The sequence below is a fragment of the Montipora capricornis genome, chromosome 12 (assembly GCF_036669925.1).
Source record: "Montipora capricornis isolate CH-2021 chromosome 12, ASM3666992v2, whole genome shotgun sequence".
NCBI lineage: Eukaryota > Metazoa > Cnidaria > Anthozoa > Scleractinia > Acroporidae > Montipora > Montipora capricornis.
In genome coordinates, this window is record NC_090894.1 from 15,894,340 (window position 1) to 15,916,839 (window position 22,500).

The 22,500-nt window shown below is 40.0% G+C and overlaps 3 protein-coding genes and 1 pseudogene across 6 annotated transcripts in view; 2 read left to right on the top strand and 2 right to left on the bottom strand.

Annotated features, from left to right (window-relative positions):
- Nucleotides 1–7,800, top strand: part of LOC138027415 (early endosome antigen 1-like) — a 12,791-nt pseudogene extending 4,991 nt beyond the window's left edge.
- LOC138026244 (centromere-associated protein E-like) overlaps nucleotides 1–11,822 on the top strand; it is a 43,199-nt gene extending 31,377 nt beyond the window's left edge. For all 3 annotated transcript variants that reach the window (XM_068873498.1, XM_068873497.1, XM_068873495.1), the window contains one exon: nucleotides 11,165–11,822. In XM_068873498.1, coding sequence (XP_068729599.1) covers nucleotides 11,165–11,421 — 257 coding nt within the window. In that variant the 3' untranslated portion in view covers nucleotides 11,422–11,822. The remainder of the gene's footprint in view (nucleotides 1–11,164) is intronic.
- Nucleotides 11,823–12,918: 1,096 nt separating this feature from the next.
- LOC138026252 (uncharacterized) lies at nucleotides 12,919–21,558 on the bottom strand. 2 transcript variants are annotated; one of them, XM_068873518.1, is made up of 11 exons: nucleotides 21,392–21,558; nucleotides 20,514–21,314; nucleotides 18,862–19,096; nucleotides 17,265–17,440; nucleotides 16,426–16,653; nucleotides 16,065–16,270; nucleotides 15,347–15,881; nucleotides 14,898–15,246; nucleotides 14,629–14,805; nucleotides 13,976–14,376; nucleotides 12,919–13,440 (listed from the first exon to the last, which is right to left on the bottom strand). In XM_068873518.1, the coding sequence occupies exons 1-11, from the start codon at nucleotides 21,551–21,553 to the stop codon at nucleotides 13,171–13,173; spliced, it is 3,540 nt and encodes a 1,179-aa protein (XP_068729619.1). In that variant the 5' UTR covers nucleotides 21,554–21,558; the 3' UTR covers nucleotides 12,919–13,170. The 2 variants fall into 2 exon arrangements, with proteins under 2 accessions (XP_068729619.1, XP_068729620.1); XM_068873519.1 differs by having other exon boundaries at nucleotides 17,265–17,436; nucleotides 18,858–19,096.
- A 64-nt stretch (nucleotides 21,559–21,622) lies between these two features.
- Nucleotides 21,623–22,500, bottom strand: part of LOC138026285 (anti-lipopolysaccharide factor-like) — a 1,179-nt gene continuing 301 nt past the window's right edge. Inside the window, exons 2-3 of the mRNA XM_068873565.1 lie at nucleotides 22,484–22,500; nucleotides 21,623–22,008 (exon numbers count right to left, since the gene is read on the bottom strand). The exon at nucleotides 22,484–22,500 is cut by the window's right edge and continues 60 nt beyond it. Coding sequence (XP_068729666.1) covers nucleotides 21,805–22,008; nucleotides 22,484–22,500 — 221 coding nt within the window. The 3' untranslated portion in view covers nucleotides 21,623–21,804. The remainder of the gene's footprint in view (nucleotides 22,009–22,483) is intronic.

A 22,500-nucleotide genomic window follows, 5' to 3' on the forward strand; every position in this document is an offset into this window, starting at 1 on the left:
CCTTTGAGAAACGGACCCAGTATACCTATGAACGTTTTTCCTTTCTTATTGAGGAAGACACATAGATTAGCTTCGGTAACTTTCTTTGTATTCCCAGGCCAGTCGCCGCAGTGGAACGAGCTGGGAAGAAACTCACCAGACTTATAATGTTTCGACGCGAAACAATATGCCTGGTAAGAAAAAACACAAAAGAGCAGCATATATAATATTCCCTTTATGGGGCATTTATGGTTTCCAGCGAAACGTTATAAAGGGTTAGGAGTCCATATCTATTGTGAAATTGGCTACTCATTGCGAAACTCGGAAAAAATCCGAGTTCCAGATGGGATTTGAAACCCCACGACCCCACCGATCTTAGTCGGCTGCTCTAACTCAACTCTGAACTCCGAGAGACTCTGTGGTGAGCAAGGGTGAAATGTGGGTCTTTTACTAGAACTGGATCACGCAGTTACAAAGTCAAAATAACAAGTGACAGCATAGCTCATAAGTGCATCCGCGCAGTCACCTTAATTAAAGGATATATGAGGTGCGCCAACCATTTTTTCCGAGTTTCCAATGGATGCACACTTCACAACATATATCATTCTCACACACCCCCCCCCCCCCCCCCCCCCCCCACACATTTGCTCACCTTAGAAGATTCATATTGCTGAAAAAACGCCTCACCCAAATTCCATCTAAAAGTAGTAGAATAAGTCAGTTTTTGAGACGATACAAATTGATGCCGTAAGACGTGATCTTCTGTTCTATTTCGTGATAATTAGTTAAAGATGGTCTCGATGTCTTACTTTACTTCGGACGAACGTCAGTATGGATGTCACTTCTTATAAGTTTTCAATTTTACTGGTTTTATTATAGGCTTGTGAGTGATATCGACCTGTGGGCCAATGCTGAGGATTTGAACTCGGGTCTGGCGAAGAACTGCCTCCGGTTTGTGAATCATAGATATAGGCGCTTTCTGGCTTGCCTTTTAGTCATAGAGCTTTGTAGAATCTACGACAAGCATGTGAGAAAGCTCGGAGACAAAAAGCGAATGAAAGGCTTGTGCTCAAGAAAATCTGTTGTTCTTCGAAGTAAAACGCAGGACGAAAAAAGTTAGGTTTAAAAGGAAAACATCAAAAACCGATTGTGTTAACTGCAGACAGGAAAACCACGGATATTGGCAAAACTTCCAACCCAAGGTTCCGTAATCACCACGACGAGAGGAACACTCACGACTCTCAAACACACTAAAAATGAGCTCGAAAAGGAAACATAAATGACGCCGCATGAAGATACTACTAAGCTTGAGACAGAGTTGTTCTCGACAAAAAAATGGAGGAAGGAAAACCAAGGGTTGAAAGAGGAATTATTTGGAAGGTGAAACACTATGTTGACAAAACTAAGATCTGAATGTTCCCATCTAAAACTAGAAAAATCCAATTTGGAGAAAAGACGTTCGAAAAGTCCAAAAGCACAGAAGGGACTTACAGCAATTGGCTGATTCGGACTTGGCAAAGACTTAATGTTGAGTCACTCCAAAGAGGGACTCAGGGGATATCCCGACGCTTTCTGACGTCATGGAAGCTTCACATGAGAGCAATGATAGTGAAAAACAGCTCTCAGATGTCTGACGGAAACGAGAACAGGGAAGCGTTCTTAAAGACGTGTATGGAAAGTATTTCAAAGATTTACACGTTTATGCCCAACCCGGGCGAAATGGCGTGTGAGGACGAACTATCCGATGATCAAGAACCGACTCTTTCGATGCAAACATCGACGACAGCGATGAAGAGATAATTATCACAAAACTTGCCAGAAGTCTACGTTCCCCCTCCGCAAGTCCCAGCAAAGAGAAGTCGTTGAGGTATCAACGCCGAACAAAAGTGGAAAAAGAGATGTCGTGAGTAACTCCAGTTTTCTTAGTTGGGAATGATACTGGCAGTGACGACTTGTCAAAAGTAAGTCAAAAGAAGCACTTATCAAGCAGATACAAGAGCTGAAGAGAAAGCTGCAAAAAGTTGAACAAGAACTAGGAGAGGCTATAGAAGACTAATGAGGATTTAGAAGAAGAACTTGATCATAAGAAAGGAAACTTGCCGAAGCTCAACAAACAATAACCAATTTGGACAACCAGGTTGTAGAGGAGAAGGAAACGTGTGCAACAGGTTCGCCTGCAGTATTTTCATGTAAAAAATCAAAATGAAGAACTGGAAGAGAAGATAAAGGCTTAACGAACAGAATTAGAGAGGGAGTTAGTGAGGGGAAACAATACTCTGACTGGTTCGCAGCAATCTACTGAGGATGAGAGAAAACGTATTCCACCGCCCTCACCAACAAAATCCTCAGGAAAATCACTCACGAAGTCCGATGGAAAGACGAAGATCACCAAAATTTATCTAAAAAATCCTCCCCGAAGCAACTGTCGTCAAATGAAATGGAAGTCGTTGGCCTTATAGAGGAAAACGCGGAATTTAAAGTAAAACTCGAAAAAGCATCGCAAGACAAAGCACGATTGGAAAAGTCAGTGAAACTTCTGGACGACAAATCGATCAAAATGAAAGCTTCTTTGCAAGCAAGTGAGGATGCATGCAACCGATTAAAGAACGAACTTTCATCCCTTAAGAAAGAGAAGGTAAAGCTGACGGGAGAAGTAACAGAATTAAGGCACATCCATTCAGACGTTACGGAGGACTTGCATAGATATCGAGAGAAGTCAACGCGACTTGAGAAAGACATTGAAGCCATCGCTTACATGAGCACCAGACTAGAGAAGGACAACAAAACACTTGAGACGGAAATATCGAAAATGGAGTTGGAACTGTCCTCTTGGAAAAACAAGCATCAGGAATCGTCTTTAGAACTTGCAAGTGTCAAAAAAGAACGAATTCATGTTGAGAAAGCATGCGAAAAAACGCCCTCTTAGAATTAGCATCTCTTAAAAAACAAAGAGAAGAGCTGTTAGATGAACGATCATCAAATGAGAAAGAAACCAAAAGAACGAATGATGAACTGAGGTTTCAGGAGGAAAGATTTTTGAGCTCGAGTCCGAAGTATCTGAGCAGAAACGGCTTAATTCGAATTTACAAAAAGAAATTGCAGGAATGTCAGAATATCAGGAAGCCCTTGAAAAAGAATACTCTAAGGTAAAGATTGAGGAAGAAGACTCAACCAAGAGTGGGCCCAAGTACGTTCTCGAGCGACTGGGTCCGAGACTGAACTCAGCTCAGTCACGCACAAAGTTAAGGATGAAGCATCCAGCTTAGATCGGGAACTATCTTTTACAAGAAATCCACAAAAAACTGGAATTAAGCAGGACTGAGAAAACCTTAAAAGTAACACCTAGTAAGAAGTTTTACACCATCACACACACAAGCGAGGACGAAATAGGTGATACGTCTTCTTCCATAGCAGAGTCTCACGCAGACGAGAGCAAGCAACTGGAACATGAAAATCAACTCCTGAAGCTTGAAAATGGTTTACCTTCAGCAGCAGTTAGCAGAGAGCGAACAAGTTCTTGCCATGTACAGGCAGGACTTGGAAAGCGCCCACGATCTCATAGACAAACTGCAGGCCAACGTCCAGGTAGAAGACAACGATGCCAAAAGCAAAATTGTCGAGGAGGACTGTAAAACGCCTTCGGACAAAGATGACACCATCAAAGAGATTGAGAGTGTGCAGAAAGTGCAAGTGACGAATACAAGTTGCTCGAAGAAAAGCACGCAGAGTTGACCAAAGAATACGAGATTCTTAGGGCGCAGTATCAGGATGCCCTCATTGAAAAAACCAACGAAGCAAAAGAAACTGGTGAAGACAATAAGAATTTGAATCAAATTCCCATCGACGAAGATAAGCTTACAGAAGTTTCATATTTCAATAACCATGTATCCCGTCTACAGGAACGAATAAAGGAGCTTGAAGTTGAAAATTCTCATCTGAAAAAGAAGCAGGAAGAATATTTAGGAAATGAAAAGGCCAAAAAGGACCTGTTGAAGAAACTGGAAGATGAGAAAGCGGGGGAAACAAACTCTTCAAGAGAAAATCAAAACGTTGGAAAGTGAAAATGAGACGATAAAAATGAAACTAGAATTAACAGCTCTGCAAAAAGGCAGAAAGACTCGGCGACTATCCCTGGAGGAATCAGCTGACAAGTTTAAAAGGCGAACAGGAACCAGTAAATACTCAAACTTCCCAATGCTCAAGTCGTGTTCAAAGCAGTTTCACTTAATGTACAAAAAGGGTCAAACAAAGACGATCTTAGGAAACCCAGTGAGGAAAATGGGGACAAGGAAGAAAGGATGCAGAAACTTGAACAGGATCTGTTGAAAGTTGCAAGCGAAAAACTGAAGCTTGAGTTTCAATTACGAAGTGTCCAAACCGAGTGTGAAAGGCTTAGGAGAGATCTTCAGCAGAGTGAGTCCGAGAAGAAATTTGTTGAACACCCAACTAGATGACAATATTGAAAAGGCTGCAAATTTGGAAATACGTCTTATGGAAATGCGCTGTTCATGTGAGACAATTAAAGACGAAATCAGCACACTTAAAAACGAAAAGCGACAAGAAAGCTTTCATCTGCACGAGGCAAGTGTCTGTAAAGAAATCCTGGAGAAGCGCCTGGAAGATGCTCTAAAAGAAAATAACTTGTTGCGCCAAGATCTTGACATCCAGAAAGACGAGCAAAAGGAAAACGAAAAGAAGAATGCTAAATTGGAAAAAGACAAATATCAACTTACAAAGGAGAAAGAAGTTGAAAAAGGGCAAATTCTGCAATTGGAACAAGACTTAGAGGCGAACAAACTAAGACCTGTTGCATCAACAAACGCAGGAAATGAGACTTCACCGGAGGAATATTTTCGCCTTGAAAAATTACTAGAGTCTAAAGATGAGAAAGACGGGGAGAAGGAGGAACTGATGTTTCTCCGAAAATACTTAGAAAAAATGACGGCCGACTATAACCAGGTGAAAAACGAGTTAGAAGAAGTAAAGAGTGTCAAGAAAAGCCTTGAGGAACAGATGGAAGGTGGAGGGAAGGCTGTTACGAAACGGAGACGTCCAACAACTGTAAAAATGGAAATGGAAGAACGACGTTTGACCCCCTAGAAATACAAACATACAAAATTATTAGAAAAGGAGAAAGGACTTCTAGAGAAAGAGCTCACCAGGGTGCAATAAGAATGCAATAACCTCAAGGAAGAAATCGATGTTATAAGGTCTGCCTCGAAAAATGCACAATCGCAAGAAGACAGGAGGATGGAATTGGAAAGAAAACAAGAACAACTCGAGAGGGAACTTCAAGAACTTCGTGAATTAAATCAAAAACTTGAAAGCGAGTGTGGATGACTCTCATAAGTTAATAAACCAGCTTGAAATAAAGACCAAGGCATTAGAGAGTTTGCAAAAGGAGCTTCGCTGTTTTCATGAAGAAAACGATCGCTTGACCCATGAAGTTTGACATTATTCATCACACAAATAAAGCGATAACAGATCACCAGCACGATAAAGAATCGCTGGAAAAAGAGAACGCTTCCCTGAAACAGAAGCTTGAAGTTCTAAAAGACAGCAACAGAAAACTAGAAGTTCAGAACGATGATCTCAGCAAGGAAATCGTAACATTAAAAGAAAAGTCAACTGGGTAAGATGAATGTTTCGTTGCAAAATGAGTTGGAAAAATACCACAAAATGCAGCAGCATCTTGAAGATGAACTTGCTGCATGTAGAGAAAAGAAGAGAGAACTTGAAAACACAAACGAAGCTTTGAAGAAAGAAAACAAGGCTGTTCAAGGGGAGGATAAAAAGCCTGGAACAGCGAAATGAAGAGTTGAAGCGGAGGGAGGAAAAGAAAAAGGAATCGCATGTCGAAAACAATTCAAAAGGCAAAGTCAAAAGCTGCTCAGGGTATCACAAGGGAAAGTAAAGAGGTCCAAACCGAGAAGAAACGGATTCTTGAAGGAAAGACCATTCCTTACAAGAAAACTAGAACAACTTGAAACTGAAAAGGTTCAATTAACGAATCAACTCGCCAGTTTAAGGGAGAAGATTGCGGGTCAATGTGCTGTTGTACAAGAAGCCTTAGAGTGAACATGACAAAAGAAACACCTGTGTTTTCAGCAGAGGATTACACTCCAATAAAGATGGGTAACGGTTCACTTGACAATCAAGGTCAAGAAAAAGAGAAAGAACTTGCTTCTTTCACGGAAGACGTCAAAGCAGGATTTTCTATGATGGCAAAGGAAAACCTTTTACTGGAAAGGAAGGCATCGTACTTCGCTAGGTCACAGATGCGGCTGGAACAATCCTTCGCAAAAGCAATGAGAGAAAAAGCAGTTTTAAAGTTTAAGTTGGTTGAAGCAGAAAACGTTATTGCTGTTCTCCAAGAAAAACAACAACATGAGCTTGAGAAAAATGATGTATTTTTATTACCGGTCACACAATTGAAACAAAATGAGTTGATGTGTAGCCATAGCGACAGTTGTAGCGTTAAACACGCACAAATAAAAGACAGGAAAGATACCCTAAGTGACAACAACATCACAAGTATTTCAAAAGACGCTAAAGGAAAAGCAAGAACTTCAAATAGTGATGATAGCTATCAATCAAATTCAACCCGAAGTCGGGGTGAACAGAACCAAACTGAAATCGAGCAACAACATAAAAAATCCTCCTGACGAGACATCTCAGTTGGAAGGAAGAGGCTGGATACACAGTGACAATTCTGCACTCCCTACTGTCAATACTCCTATCGGGGAGAATAGCTGCCTCTCACTTCAAACTCAAGTACTTGCAGAAGTGGAAGGCCTCAAATATCACGAGGAATACTTGAAGAGTGAGTCAGACCTGAAAACGGAGAATATCGAGTCATCCCTTGAAAAAGAGATGGCAAATTATCACTTAACCATAAGCAAAGGAGATGGTTATCATCAAGGAAAATCCCAATTCGAAGTTGACCAGCCGCGAAGAGAAGAGGAGCAGCTAATCAAAGTGATGGGAGTCCTAGAATCCCAAAATAACGAGATTGAAAAAGAAAAAGCACAAACTAGAGAAAATCTTGTTTGTCAAGATAACAAAACAGAATCAGAAGACAAACATTCGACCACAAACGACGCGTTACATCCAACCCAATCTGTTGCTGACCAGCTGCAAATTGAAACAAATAAGGGACTTAAAGATGTGGAAGCACATTCATCTGAAAAGGAAGACCTGAGAAGTGAAATGAAGTGGACGAATGGAAATGTTGAAAATGAAATTGAAGGGCAAGGACACGAAGAAAATACACTCTTGAAACAAGAAAGAAAAACTCTCCTTAATGAGCTCGAAGCATTAAAAAATGAAAATGATTGGATAGAAAGCGAACTTAGGCATAGCCAAGAATCTTGCATTAAACAGAAACAGGAAATTAAACTCTTGCTATCTTCATACACCCAAGAGAAGGAAAGTTTGCTCAAAGAACTTGAAGATACAAAATCAGATTGCCGCCAAGCAAAAGAAAAAGTTCGAGACTTGCTGCAGATTGAGACTGGCTTTGAGGACATCCAAAAGAGGAACAAAGAAGCTGAAAAACTCGTTACTGAACTCGAGAAGGATCTGCTCTCTCAAACAGAAATAAAGAATGGGTTAAAGCGCGAGCTACAAACTTGTAACATTAAATTGCAAGAAGCTGAACAGCTGCAAACGCAACTGCGAACTTGCAGAACAGAAAATGAAGACCTGGTCAGTACAAACATGCACCTTTTGCAAGAAATTAAAAAATGGAAAGACGATAATGAATTAAAAATGAAGAAAATGCAATCGACAAAATGGAGACGCATAAACGGGACTTCTTGAGCGTTGATCCAATTCTGAAACGTCTTCAAGACCAGTCCGTTCAAACAGAGTCGGTGCCCGATCGCAATGTCGACAGAACTATAGAAAGTTTTCAAGACACCACACCGCCTAAAGCCGATGAAGATTTGGGTACGGGAGACAGCGATTATTATGCCCAACTTTTAGTACAGTGCAGTGAGTCGTATGAAAACAACGAACATCAAGAAGACTATAAAGTGGAACCGGAGTGTGTACAAATGGCTGAATTTAAAAAAGCTTCTTCAGTCACAACAGCAATCGCTATTCCGGTGATAATCGTTTCATATGTCGACGATAAAGAGAAAATGACTAAGAAAAGAACAACTTCAATGTTAAGTCTGCCTGACATTAAAGACTTTGAAAATGAAACTCCGAATGATCAAAGTACCCCTGGCGAAGAAATAGAAACCGCCAAGCCAAATAGTAATGATGAGAACAACCGGGAGAGGGTAAAAGAACGTTCACACAATGTCCTTGAATCTTACGAAGTGAGAGACAAGATGTTGTTAGGTACGGATCAGCATAAAGTTGGAGAAAACTATGAAAGCGAATCAAGAGATTATAATAAGGAGTCAGGGATTTTGATCAGGCAGCGATCAGGTGATGCAAGTTCTATCCTCCAGGCTGAGAAAGATACGTCTGCTGTGAATAAGAAAAATAACCGCGAGGAAGCGCTCAAAGTTGAAAGTGTGGAAATGGGTCACACGAAACAACTGGGTGATACAGAGATTATTTACAATGACACAAAAGAGGATGTTTCCCAGTCAAGACGTGAGTTGGAGTGGACAATTTCCATGCTTAGGTCAGAAGTGCAACAACGATCTAAAGACAATGAGAAAAGTCAGCATGAAATTAGCTTACTAGTAGAAGAACAACTGTCCATGAAAAGGGAAATCAGCTCGTTGTTAAATGAATGCGAGTCACTAAAAGTGAGAGCGGGTATATTGCAAACACAGAATGAAGCCATTTTAAAGGAACAGGTTCTTATTGATGAGGAAAAGGAGGAGCTACAACAAAACTTACACGACTTAACACAAGAAAAGAACTCAATCGAGGAAGCTAAACGAAATCTTGAAAATCAAAAAGCAAGACTTGAGATCGAGCTGTCAGATGCAATAGAGACACGAGAAGCAATGGAGAAAGAATTGCTTTGCATGAGATCTGAAGGGCACGATGTCTCGAAACAAAAATTAGAAGAACAGCTTTACGACATTAGCGAAAGATACACCAAATTGGAAACAGTGCTATCATGCGTCCTCGATGAGAACTCGAAAATGACTGCTGAGATGTCGGCTTTACAGGCTGAAAATAGCATGCTGAAAAGCTTCAAAATAATGGAAATTACGGACAACTGCACTCAAATTTCACCGAATAACACAGAAGATGAAAGTGATACCAGAATGACAACATCCCTTCACAGACTGAAAACGAATGAAAACTCAAAACCAGTTCCACGCTTGAAGTTCACCCTTGAAGAGTTAACTGATAAGCCTTTACCTCGCTCTCCTGGATCTTCAGAAGCTCTCGGTAATGTTGAAAGCCCTGTCAGTCAAATGCAAACTCGAGATGACGAAGGAATAGCAGTAGATGAGACTTCAATAACTCCATTTTTTTCCAACACAAACAGTGCCAGTCTGCACATCGAAAGTGTTGACAAAAGATTTGATGAAAGGAAAAAACCAGACAACTGCACTCAAATCACTCAATTCCCTTCCACAGAATCGGAGACTCCAAAACCATACCATATGACAAGAAAAGGCGATGATCCATCTATGTCAACTACTACGTTTGCGAGAAAGCAACAGAAGAAAGATCGAAGGTACACGAGTAAAGATACTTCCAATTTTGGGCAACACAATGTATTAGAGGATGGTTTACCGAGAAATTTGGACGATGTCGACTCTAGCATGGAGGTCCACACTGACAGCTCATTAGTGTCGGCAACAGATCTTGACATCAGCATCTCGTCTCAAATTTCGTCTGAAGACAGTTCTGTTGTGGGTAGCGAAATAAGAGTGCTTCAAAGGATGCAAAAGGAACTTGCAGAGACCAAATGCACCAATGTTCTTATCTCAAATGAGTTATCCATCATAAGAAAGCACAATTCCGATCTTCAGAATCAAGTGCAGAAATTACTGAGCAGAAACAACCACCTAAAAACCAAAATGTGCGACAGGACATTGTCTGTGAAGAGAATGGAGAAAGAAATGTCAAGCATCAAAGAAGAGAACAACAGACTACAACAACAGGCTCTCATTCTTCATGAGGAGATGGCTCGAGTTGAGAAAGAAAAGGCCAAATTTGAACGAAACATGTCGTCAACTAAATCAGAAAACAAGCGGCTCAAATCCGACCTATCGAGCGTTAAGGCTGAAGGCTATAGAACCATGAAAGAGCTCGTCAACCTACAAAGTGAAAACAGGAGATTGCAGCTGGAAATTGAGAAGTTCAGAGAAGACGGCCGCAGCTTTAAAAGTGGATATAGCGATGAATCTGTCTCTCAGGAAAAGTCCTTGTGGGAACCCGCGTCCAATAGGGATTTCAGAAGCGTTTCTCACAGAAGTTTGCAAGAGAAGACAGCTAAGCCAGATCCAGTGTATTTGCCACAAAGAGCTGCCAGCGACCGAAATTTTAGTCAGCATCAACGAATGTCAGAGAGCCCAGAAACCCCGTAAGAGAATTTCTTAATTGCTGCCCCAGAAAACCTATGCAGGTTTGGAGTACGGACAATGCATGCAGAAGAGCACTACAAATGTAATTGGTCCTGCTTTATGCCAAAGTAAAGTAGCAAATAGAAAATATGATGACTGTCTTTCAATTATGATTATGCAAGGGGTATTCCAAAGTCTTTGAAGAAGTTATGTTAATTATTAATAATTATCTCTTTCCCCTTCATAGATTAGACCAATTCTGAATTAGTTGGAACGTAGAATGAATTCACATTAACAAACTTGGCCTGGACATATATATTTTGCAGGAATTATCACCTCTGAATCTCTCGAAAGAGCTTCATGATCAGCCCACACAGGGAGGAAACTTCAACAAAACACCGACTACTTCAAGTAAGCTCGCCGATAAGAGTGCACTTAGTATTACCCATAAGGAAATTTCTTTCCCCGAGATGCACTGACTCAATGGAACGATTGTTTTTTTTTATACTGTATGTGCCCCTTCTTCTCAAAAAATCCTTGTGGGGTCGGCTTAGCCATCTTATAGCGCAAGTGCGCATATTAATCCAAAACAAAGTTTTTGAACAGGAGTTTCCAGACTGTTTCTTTCTTCAATTGGGGTTCAGTTGAGTAATAACTCGAGAAAAAGAGCCCATTACTGTTTGTTTTGCAATTAGCAGATACAACCGGCGCACACAGCGCCAGTGGATCGAGGTCATCAGACCCGATGTCAAGACAAAGCAGTCCAGTATCCTTCGGGAGTGACAGCAGTCTCCCAAATGAAACTGACGAAAATGGCCTCAAATGTCAAAAAGAAGAAAAACAACTACTCCAAGAAGAAGAAGAAGAAGAAGGCAGGGGCAAAAACAGAAATAAAATTCAAACAATTTTAAGAAAATTGCAGCACAGCAAAAAGAACAAATCGTCAAAGTAGATATGCTGCATCTTGAAATTTGTTGCTGATTTTTATGAAGAGGTCCGCTACATATTTACAAATGATATAGACCCCGAGAGAACATTATTAACTAATGCTGCTAACCAATGTTGGATTTCATCCATGCCGTAACTTAGGTGCCAACTGCGGTGGCAGCATTATAATTAAAGAGGGGCAATAGACTTTCAATAACACGTAAAAACAATGCGTTTATTGCGCTGCTCTACATAAAGTACCTTGAATAGGATTTTTTGTACTTAAGCAGTGGTCCATTTAGTACCTTAAAAAGGTTTGGATAGGATAAGAATAGATAGGAACTTTATTTAAGTGTCTGGTCATTCTAGCGCTGGAGCACTAATCGGAGACACTGTAAACTAAAATAAAGAATTAACCCAAATCAAGTAAAATGTCTGTTTTTGAGGAGAGGGGAAAACCGGAGTACCTGGGGAAAAACCTCTCGGTGCAGTAGAAAACCAACAAACTCAATCCACCTATTACGCCGAGTCTGGGAATCGAACCCAGGCCACATTAGTGGGAGACGAGTGCTCTCACCATTGCGCCATCCCTGCACCCAGGAGTCGAATCAAGACTTGCTGAAGTAAGATCGTCTGGGTCAGAGTAGTCCCGGGAAGGACTGTTGTTAGTGACATTAACATGTTTGGATAACGTGAGCGGATCATCCTCAGGTTACCGACACAACACAAATCACTTCACTCTGAGGAGGACCTCCGCTCAGGATGTCGAAACGTCAGTTCTTCTGAGGACTACTCTCAACCCCCACAATCTCACCTTATCAAAATATGATTTGAAAACGCTATGTAAATATATAATCATAACAATCACCCCTACATTGTGCGATATTGGGCATTTGAAGTTTTCCCATTGGTTGAATGAAAGTTTTAATGAAAAACTGTACAGAGTATTTTAGCGACACAATATTGAACACGTAAAATTTGCGCTGGACAAAAGGTCATTTTATTATGGGGTAACACTTTTTGGGTTACCCTAAGTCATAAGCACAAGGGGCCAGATTGAAAAAAGACGATGTCTTCATCTGTCATCCTTAATAAAGTTATATTATTATTATTATTATTATTATTATTATTATAATATTATATTATTATTATTATTATTGATAGAAAAAAGGAATTTGTTTTCAAATTTGGGCCACTTTTATTTTAATGAAAAACTGATAATAAAAAGAAAAGAAAATTCTTCATACTTACATGTACATACTTATCTCAGCACCATTCAATGTCGATATTTTATTTTGTTCCTATATTTCGCAGTGGCTTAAGCCCAAGCGACTTGCCTTAACGATATAAAGGTTCGAAAATTGTTTTTCTAGCGTCAATTTATTTTTTTTGCCTTTAATTACCATGAAGTCTCATGTAAGAAAAGGCACGGCCTTTTAAATAAATTGCACGTCACTTTTCAAATACACTCTCGCGTGAAGTGCCAGAAGAAATACAAACCAAACACAAAACTACTGAAGAATTTCCTACTACAATATTTTATTCATACACACAATCAGTTAAACTTAATCAATGAAAAAAAATACAAATAAACAAATATTGAGAAAAAATTATACAGCGCACCTTCACTTAACAATGGTTAAAGCAAAGTAACAGATGACCCGGTTTTCGCACAAAGATCAAATATCGACTATTGCGAAGCGCGGTTCCGTTGTACGGCTTTTGAAGAGCTGGGAAAATACTTAGCCTTAACAATATAATCCACACAAACTATTTAAAGCCAGCATTTAAATTTGAAAAACTGCTTCAAGTCGGGATCATCCACACTTTTGCCATGGACTCCCGCGTAAACTTCCATAAGCAGTTTGCTGTACTTGAATGTCTTGTCCAGTGTGTCCACATACTTCTCCAGCACTGTAAGACCCATAACTTTTCCAAGGGAAATCATACTTGGTCCCAACCTAGGGTCAGTATATTTTTCATTCTTCATCAACAAGCGAACAATTTCACCATGGATGTATGCATCATCAAAAGTCAATGGCTCCTGTGAAAGTAATAATGCAGATGAGATGTATTTTTCCGATGTTGACTCAGGGATACTCGGAATAAATCCGAGTTCCCCTTCACAGGGGTCGAACGTAGCTACGACCTTCCGATTATTAATTAACCCGGATACCCTACCACTGAGCAACAGGAGACTCGTGGGAGCATCGTGGGGCATTAACCAAAATTCACATACAATCTTCCACACTCCACTTGTGAGAATGCCACAATTTTTAGTCCTCGCTGATGTAAAGCAGGACGATTTTAAGCTAAAACTAGTTTAATGGCGTAGTTCCTTCGGGTTTCGCATAGTTCAGTGGTAGCGCATCCGAACTAGTCATCGAAGGTCATGGGCCCGACTCCTGTTAGAAGAAATCCTTAAGTGAATTACATCACCTTTTTAATTATTCCACTGAGTGTAGACATAAATCATCTTCTACACTTCACGGGGAAATATTATTACATTTATATTTCAGCTACAGCAGGCAATGGAATGGAAGATGAGACGGTGCAGGAACCTCCTCGATAAACCTCACCTTAAAGGGGTATTTGCTATAGATGTCAACGGCTTTCATGGGGTCTGATTTGACGCACGAGTCAGCTAACTCAATGTAAGCATCGTGAACTTCAGGTGCCATTGAGATCACCTCTTCGTAAAACATCTGAGCATCACTAATGCTATCACCACCTTTTCGCATCAAAACGCGCGCCAAGCCCAATCGTGGTTGGTGGGTAGCTTTGTTCAGTGGACCACTCGCTTTCTCCACAGCTGTAGGGTTGAGATCTGCAGGTTTCTCTGGAGTTGGAGTGACTGGGCTTTTTAGCCCTGTTTTTGCTGCTGATGTAGCTGTTTTCGTTGAAGTTGGTTGTTTTGTAGGAGAACAGGCACCAGACTTGTGAGAAGAAGTTGTTGATGTCGATGACTTTGAAGGTGACACTAAAAACAAGAGAAGCTTTGTTATCCTATTCTATATTGTTCCACTTGAATTTCGGTTTGAGTACTAACCATTTCTTTCATGGAAACTAGCTAAGGCTCATCTTTGTTCATGCGCATTGCAAGCTAACTTGAGCAGAGGTTACCTGTAGAAATGAAGCCTACAACTGTCTGGATATACAAGATTAAATTTAAATCAGAGATTCTTCTTTTAATCGAAAAAAGATTAAGGCAAACAAGAAAACATCAACATACGCGTTGTTTTTCCAGCAGTTGTCTTGCCACCTCCTCTGGCAGCAGCCCTTGCTTGTACTCCCGTAAGCTTTGTAGGAGATGTCTTACCACGAATTCCTCCAACAGGTGCCTTGGATGCAGCAGTAGCTGCACCTCGAGAAGGAGCGTTTCCCCTTCCTCTTACAGCTGTACCTCGACCTGTAAGACAATCAATGATTAACAAAGAAAATATGCCTTGTAAGATTAAAAGCCTGATTAAAAAAATACAAGCCAATATAGCATCTATCTACCTCTTGCAGCTGCTACAACCCCTCGTCCAGCTTTTGTTCCTTCCTTAGAAGCTGTTGGGGCAGCAGCCTTTTGAGACTCAGGAGCCACTGGTTTCTTTTCTGCCTTTTGTTTTGCTTTTCGCTCTTTGAACCACAGTTGTTCTGCAATCTTTGGAGAAACCTCACCTCCAACCGATGGGGAACCTTCTTGTTCAATGCTAGCTCGGTAACTCAGTTCTGCATCTTGAAGGATCTGTTTGAAATTTGTCGAAGTAGGATCGTCATTGTCGTGGCAACTTAATTGTGCATCACCCAAGCGATAAAGAGCACGGCTATTGCAGGGTTGGAGCACAACCGCTTCCTGGCAAATCTGCAAGGGAACGGAGTATAAGCGACTGCTGTCAGGCATTGTAGGTAAAAATAAAGCAGTCTATCTGTGGGCCATGAAATACCTTGCCGTTTGTTCTCACCTTTTCTTGCAATTCAAGAATTTGCTTTCCGGGAGGAATATTCGAGCAGCTCAGTAAACTGGACAAATTTTCACAAAATCGAGAAATCTCAATTTTTTGTCCACATGGTTTTCCCTTTGTTCCATCAAGCATCATTTGAAGAAGTTGAAAATGACTTTTAAACAGGATCCATTCAACTTCGTGATATGTATCTCCCCTTGCTACGAGACGAGACATCACGTCAGTGGCCAACATCGATGACAAATGCAGATAACGTTGAGAAGACATCACACCACATGGTACGTTTGGAAAGTTTTTACAAATGCTTCCAAGCAAAGCACACCCTTCGAGCCACTGTACATTGTCAAGTCTAATCAGGTTATTCGAAGATAGACTGGTTTGTTGCCATTTATTAGGATTGATGCTTGGCTCATCGGAATCACTAGTTATTTGTCTTAACAAGTATTCTACTCCTTCAGACAAATATTTAACAGCTTCCTCGGTTCTTTTGCTGATAGCGTCTTTCTGCTGACAGAGGGCCAATCCAAGATAAAATCTGCATGAACAGGAGAAAATAAAACTTAACACATCCCATGATTTAAAACATCTTGAGCATGAATTAAGGTCCAATTCTGTTATCAAAAAGATGAATGATGCCTTATGTTCATCTTGTGTTTGTATGAAGTATGTTACAAGCAACAAACGTTCTTCAATAAACAAAAACAAAAGATCTTATAACCTGGCTTCCACATTAGTTGGTTTCAATCCAACAGCAACTTGAAGCCGTGTCAAAGCCTCCTCTGGTTTGTTTTGCAAGAGGAGCATTCTGCCAACATGCAAGTTGTACAGATGATTATCTAATCCGTATGATAAGGCGTCCATATACTTCATGAATGCTTTCCCAAGAGGTTCCTCTTCATTTGCGACGAACTGTGCAGTCTTGTTCTACAAAAGAAATGGAAAGCTTACTACCAGTTCCCTATAAAAAAGAATACTTAAAAAAGACAGTGTGCAATAATCCGAGTAATGTTTCATTAGAATGGACAGTTTTGTTCGACATTTGTCGTTTCGTTTCCTGAAACAAATGGTGCTTACTGTACCTGTGTGGCCTGCTTTGATTTCCATGCATACAGCTTTTGTACATAATCAGCTTTATCTGACTGTCCTTGATCCAAAAGATAGTGGTATTCTTCATCAATTGCCTTCAGCTGAAGGGAAAGGGGAGCATTGCGACCTGTACCCCTTATCTCACAGATTGCCTGAATATCATCTTCCTTTGAACTCTCTTTAGACTTCATATTAAAATCCATTTCTTCATCCGAGGATTTCTTTAAAAAAAAAACAGTGAGTTTCAGCGTCCAATGAAATGATTGGAAAATGACATTTCAAGAACACACAAACACGCACAATTTTCAAGACCCAAGACAGGCTTTTTGGGAAATATAGGCTAAAATTAAATGGTTGAAATTTCATGGGAGCGTATAAAGTTTCGTCGCAGTTAATGCTAACTCAGCTTTAATCAACTAGATGAAGGGGGTAGTTTCGAAAGAAACTGTGGTGCTGCGTCGGTGGGGAAGTAGTATACAAAAATTTTGGTTTTATCAACGGAGTTGATAATGTAAATTGGCCACCGTACAGAGATTCTAAAAGCTGACGTTTCGAGCGTTAGCCCTTCGTCAGAGCGATTCGCGATTCGCTCTGACGAAGGGCTAACGCTCCAAACGTCAGCTTTTAGAATCTCTGTATGGTGGCCAATTTACATTATCAACTCCGTTGATAAAACCAAAATTTTAATCAACTAGGCCGGATCACAGCTGAAATGATGGAAATACATAAGGAAACAAAATACTAGGTTTGGGGATAGTGGGGAGGGCAGGAAATGGGATCTCCTCCTCCTGAACCACCCCCATCCCCTCACAAACACAACAAAGAAACGTACTGAAGGTTTAATCCCATACAGATCCTGAACATAATGCTGTTCTTCTAAAACTTGCCCGAGTTGAAAGTGAAGATCAGCCTTTTTGGGAGCCAGCTTAATCGCAGAAGCAATCCATTCTGAAGCCATCTCAAGGTACCTCAGTGGTGAAACCTCACCATGAAAATGACCTGCACTACCTACAAAATATTGTTATTTAAAAATATTTCACCAAAGGGGAGGTGAATTACTGTTTCAGTATAGTTACATAGCTGATTACCGGGGGTATTTGAAAAATATGCATTTTCTTCAAAACAATAATAATTTCAAGTTGTCTGTCACCTCAACAAAACAGCTTGCAGCCATTTTGAAAAACCGTTTAAATGATTATCACGTAATAATCACCTCAAGTGCAACCAAACAGCGCAGAGAATTTTCAATAATCACCTATGTAATTATACTAAAGGTACAGGTAAATGTTCCTGACTTAGTTTCTCTGGAACCATTATCAGCTAGAGTTAAAAGGTCAAAATGTAACATGTGACTGTGTGCATGAACAACAGCAATGTCAACAATTTGTAAATTCGTGATATCAACGACACTTACCCTCCCAAGAGTAACAAACAGATGACTTCACTCTTAAATGGGAGCTGCTTCTGGGGGAAGAGGGTTCACAATGTCTATGTCCACTAAAAACATGATGTCTCCTTTCACCCTTTCCCTCCTAAGATAGACACTTAACCCTTTAAAGCCCTAGGCGAACCCCACTGATCAGTAAAATCGTCTGGCATTAGACAGAGTAAAATCTATAAGTGGCTCCTGAGGGTTAAAGGTTTTACACTGTCTCATAACATAGAGGAAAAAAGTACTAAATGCTGATTGACTCAGACCTGAGGGGCATTTTTCATTAATTTCCCCAGGCAAATTACTTTCATTATTTTCATGTACAGTAGTAAACGTTTTTTAGCAGAGCTGGTTTCATTGCTTTGGCATTGTTGTACAAAAATAAAATTTTCAATCAGCCGATTCATTCATTGACGCTAACTGAACACTGAAATGGCTTCCTACAAAATTGCACAACATTATGCCTTTTTTGACCATCTCAATAAAAGAATGTTGCCCTTTATATAAACAAGTAATCACAAGTTTTCTCATAAAATTAAGGCTTAATATCACTTGTATTTTCAGAAGTTTCAGAAATTGTCCTCGTTGCCACATGACTCAGGCAATTTCTGCAACTTCAGAAAACATGTGTGATATTAATCCTCAATTTTTTTTGGCCCCTGTGCAGTTATCAAGACTAATGCCAGGTGGTTTGGGGGAAGGGGGGAGGGGGCAGTTCACGGGCAAAACGGTTAATGAAAATGCATCTGAATAAATGAAGACTATAGCTAAAATTCTACCAGGGATAGCTTATACCGCAATTTACATCATTAATTTTACTTGGTATCTTCCTCTCAGATTCACATATTTTAATACCTATATTTCAAGGTGAGAAACAAGTTTTTTTTTTTTTTTCACAGATTGGACTGGTAAACAACTCTTGCAGTATTGCCAAGTTAATTTATTGTCCTACGGATAATTCCCATTTGCATAATTATAGCAAGGATTCAGCACCAACCATGTTGAGGTAGGACCTTGAAACACTCCTCAACTTGCTCATTTGCTGTCTTCATCATTTCTTCCACAGACTTTATATTTGTTTCTTGTTGTAACTTCTTCTCCCACACTCTAATTTCAGCTTTGTGTTTCACTGCTGAGGTGGGATGTTTGACTGTACACATGTACATCTTATGTTCCTCCATTTCAGAAGTTCTTACTGGCCGATTGCAATCCGGACACCCTTTGCAAGCTTCCTGAGAATCACAATTCAGTAACTCTATCAATCATTGAGTAATTTGCCAAATAAATTATACTGCTTTATTAACCTACTGACACCTCAAATGCCCAAGGACGCCCCCAGTGGACAAGTAAAATTGTCCGGCGTCAGAGAGAGTAAAATCTGTCAAGACCTACCCCAGGGGTCACTGGGTTAATAATATTATTTTGGCCGTAAATGCACTAACTGAGCTTAGCCCTATGGATTGTATAGCTTGGTCTAAATTATCTTATGTAGGCTTTGCCTGAGAGAGGGCTAAAAGCCAGAGAATCAAGAGAGAAACATAAAAATCTGCCTCAATGTTGTAACCTATGGGATATGATCAGGAGATGCTCTTAGACTTGGCAAGTCCTTTGCTTACTCCAGCATCTGTTTAAACCCTGCCTCCCCATACAGCACATAAGAAAAAACCACATAACCACAGGACAGCAGAAGACACTCCAGTGCTGGAAATAATTTTTCTTTATTCAGAGGACATATGTCCTTTCAAATCTTCCTTTTGGTCGGACATTTGACAAATTGGACCAGACATAATTTATCAACTGACAACATCTTGAAGAAGAGAACTGAAGATGTGCTGGTGACATGTTCGGTCATCGTGTCCGATCATAATGTGAAATTGGCCGGACATTTTCAAAATTTGGTCGGACAATGTCCGATGACCGACTGTTATTTCCAGCACTGCACTCCCAACGGGTGATGTAGCAGCTCTCGTAACATAACGTGATTGGCTTGCTACCCTAGCCAAAAAAAAAGACTAAACAATCGAAACAATGACTTGGACTTAAAAACAGGGCTACTAGGATGCTATGCTACTGCTCACACTGCCCCCTCCCCCACCTCCTTTCCCCCTCCGAAATATTCTCAACATTTAAGATTAGGCTTGAGATAGGAAAAGGATATAGACAACACAGTCAAAGCTCGTCATCTGAGTTTTTTTTTTTTTGGTTTTTTTTTGGATAGAGGTACTAGCTGCTTTTTGTGTAACCACACTCAAAAATTATACGGAATGGTTGGGGAGCAAGTGGTCCCTAACCCTGGAAGCAAAAAGTTCCCTTTGGCATTGCCACCCGTCAATCAAAATTTAAATTAACACTTTAAAAAATACCTAATAGGTACAAAGTACAGAGCGTATGGAACACCGTCTTATATAGTTTATGTTTTAAAGGGGATAACTATGGAATAAAAAATCAATGTCATCTCAAACAGTCCCTCTCAGGACTACACTCACCCGGACGATCGTACTTTACTTAATTATGGAATAAAAAATATAGTGCTTGTTTAAGAGTAAAACACCATCGTAGATGGCTATCTCGATTATCATAGATCGAAACAGCAAAATTTGTCATGTTCTCGGAATGCACGTGCTTATTCGCAAAGAATTATCAGCTAACCTTTGATTTTTCTTCCAGATCCTTCACTGGAACCAACTCCTCAGATTTCTCCACCACACAAGGTCTAAAGTCACATTGCTTGACATGAGGACCAAGCTCACACAACTTTACTGTCACACTACATCCCCAGTGTTTATAAACACAGAACACCATTTGAGACGACAACTCTTTATCCAAGTCATATTCTTCTAACTTCCAGTTATTGTCTAATGACGTCCCATTTAAGGGATCCCGCTTTGAAGTTCTAGTAAGTTCATCGATGCAGCTCTTGCAAAATACGTGTTTCGGGTCGCTATTTTTAATCGATTTAGGCCGATGTAGAATTCCTAAACACACAGGACAAGTAAAGTTTGACTGCTCTCTTCCGTCAGAAAAATATGTCGCCCCAGGAATCTTATTACGACAGATCAACAAACTGTAAATTTGTTTATTGCTTCCATCTGGAGATGTGACCTCGACTTCGACGAGAGTTTCACCGTAGTTTAAATAAACAGTTTCTTTTGAATCCCTGCCGTTTATTTTCACCGCAGTTTTTTTATCAGCAGCAACAGGTGCTACTTCGACAGAGGAAAAATTAAACGGGACACTACTTGAATAGCTAGCGACGTTAGAGGCAAACTTTGGACAAAGATTTGTTACCACAGAGAGTTTGAGATCACTCAGCGAGGCATCACTTGAAGAAAGTCGAGTAACGTGAATGAAATAATTCTTGTTTGTGCTTCCATCTTCAGCTGTAACTTCTATTTTAACGGATGTCACTTCTCCTTCTTTTAATATAACTGTTTTTCCACCGCCACTTCCCTTAAAAATCCAAAACAGACTAAAGTCATTACTGTCGACTGTTAAAAGCCATGATATGGAGGGAAAACAGAACTTACCGAAATGCAGTAGGAAGCTCCTGAATCACTTGTCAGTGGATCAATTTTAATTTGATTAACATCGCTTCCAAGTGTTACGGAGTATTCAGTAGTATTTGGATGGAATTTCGGGGTTAGTTTTCCAGGGAAAATAGAGAGCTTTTCCAAGTCGGCGTTGTCCATGTTGTCAAGCAGACAAATCGCCTAGAGACCGGGATCCAGTCACGCACACTAATCACGCACTCAATAATATTGCGTGATAATTTTTAATTCCATTCCTTTGTAACCTTTCTTTTAATGATTATTCTACACTTCTCACATAAAAAAAAACAATTAGTTCTCTCTAATTTATATCGGAAACTATGATGTAAAAAACAAACTTCAAAATTTCAACTATCAAATATTAAAAATTTTCAGTTTCTGTTTCGAGAATTTCATCCAGTGACAATGCCTTTAGTTTTAAGTTCGTCGATAAGCTTCTTGACAGCGTGTTCTATTGCTCCTTGTTTGCTCTTATAGTGTCTAGCTTCGACACTAGTTCCACTCCCCACATCCCAGGCTCTACCATCGTACACCCATTTTAACTTGTGTATTCTGCCTTCTGCTTTGTAACTGATCACATGACCCTGGTAATTCAACTGAAAATAGAAAGAGGATTTCAGGACCAAAGCAGGGACACTCTAAAGAAAATGAGAAATAGTGAGCCATGATTTATACAAGACTAACAGATGATTCGGAACGCACGGTCTGGTAAATGCTTTATTCCTTGACAGCGACGTCACTTCGAAAATGAAAGAAGGTTTTACCCTGAGTCATCACCATATATACCATACAGGAAGTAAACCTGTAACATCTTGGTTTTAAGTTCAAAATGAAAAAGCCTCTTCCCCCTTTCTTTAAAATTTTGATGCCAAAAAATTCATAGTTGTGCAAAAAAAATATTGCATGAAATTCCTTCTTCGGTAAATTTGCAAAAGAAAGACTTTTAATCTTTTATTCCTATCCAATTTGGCAACAGAGCGCAATAGGTACCGCAAAAGCAGTGAGAATTCATCGGAAAATGATTCGAAATATTTTATTTCACCATGTAAGTAGGATAAAGATGTTTTTCACCTGCCCTGATTCTCCTG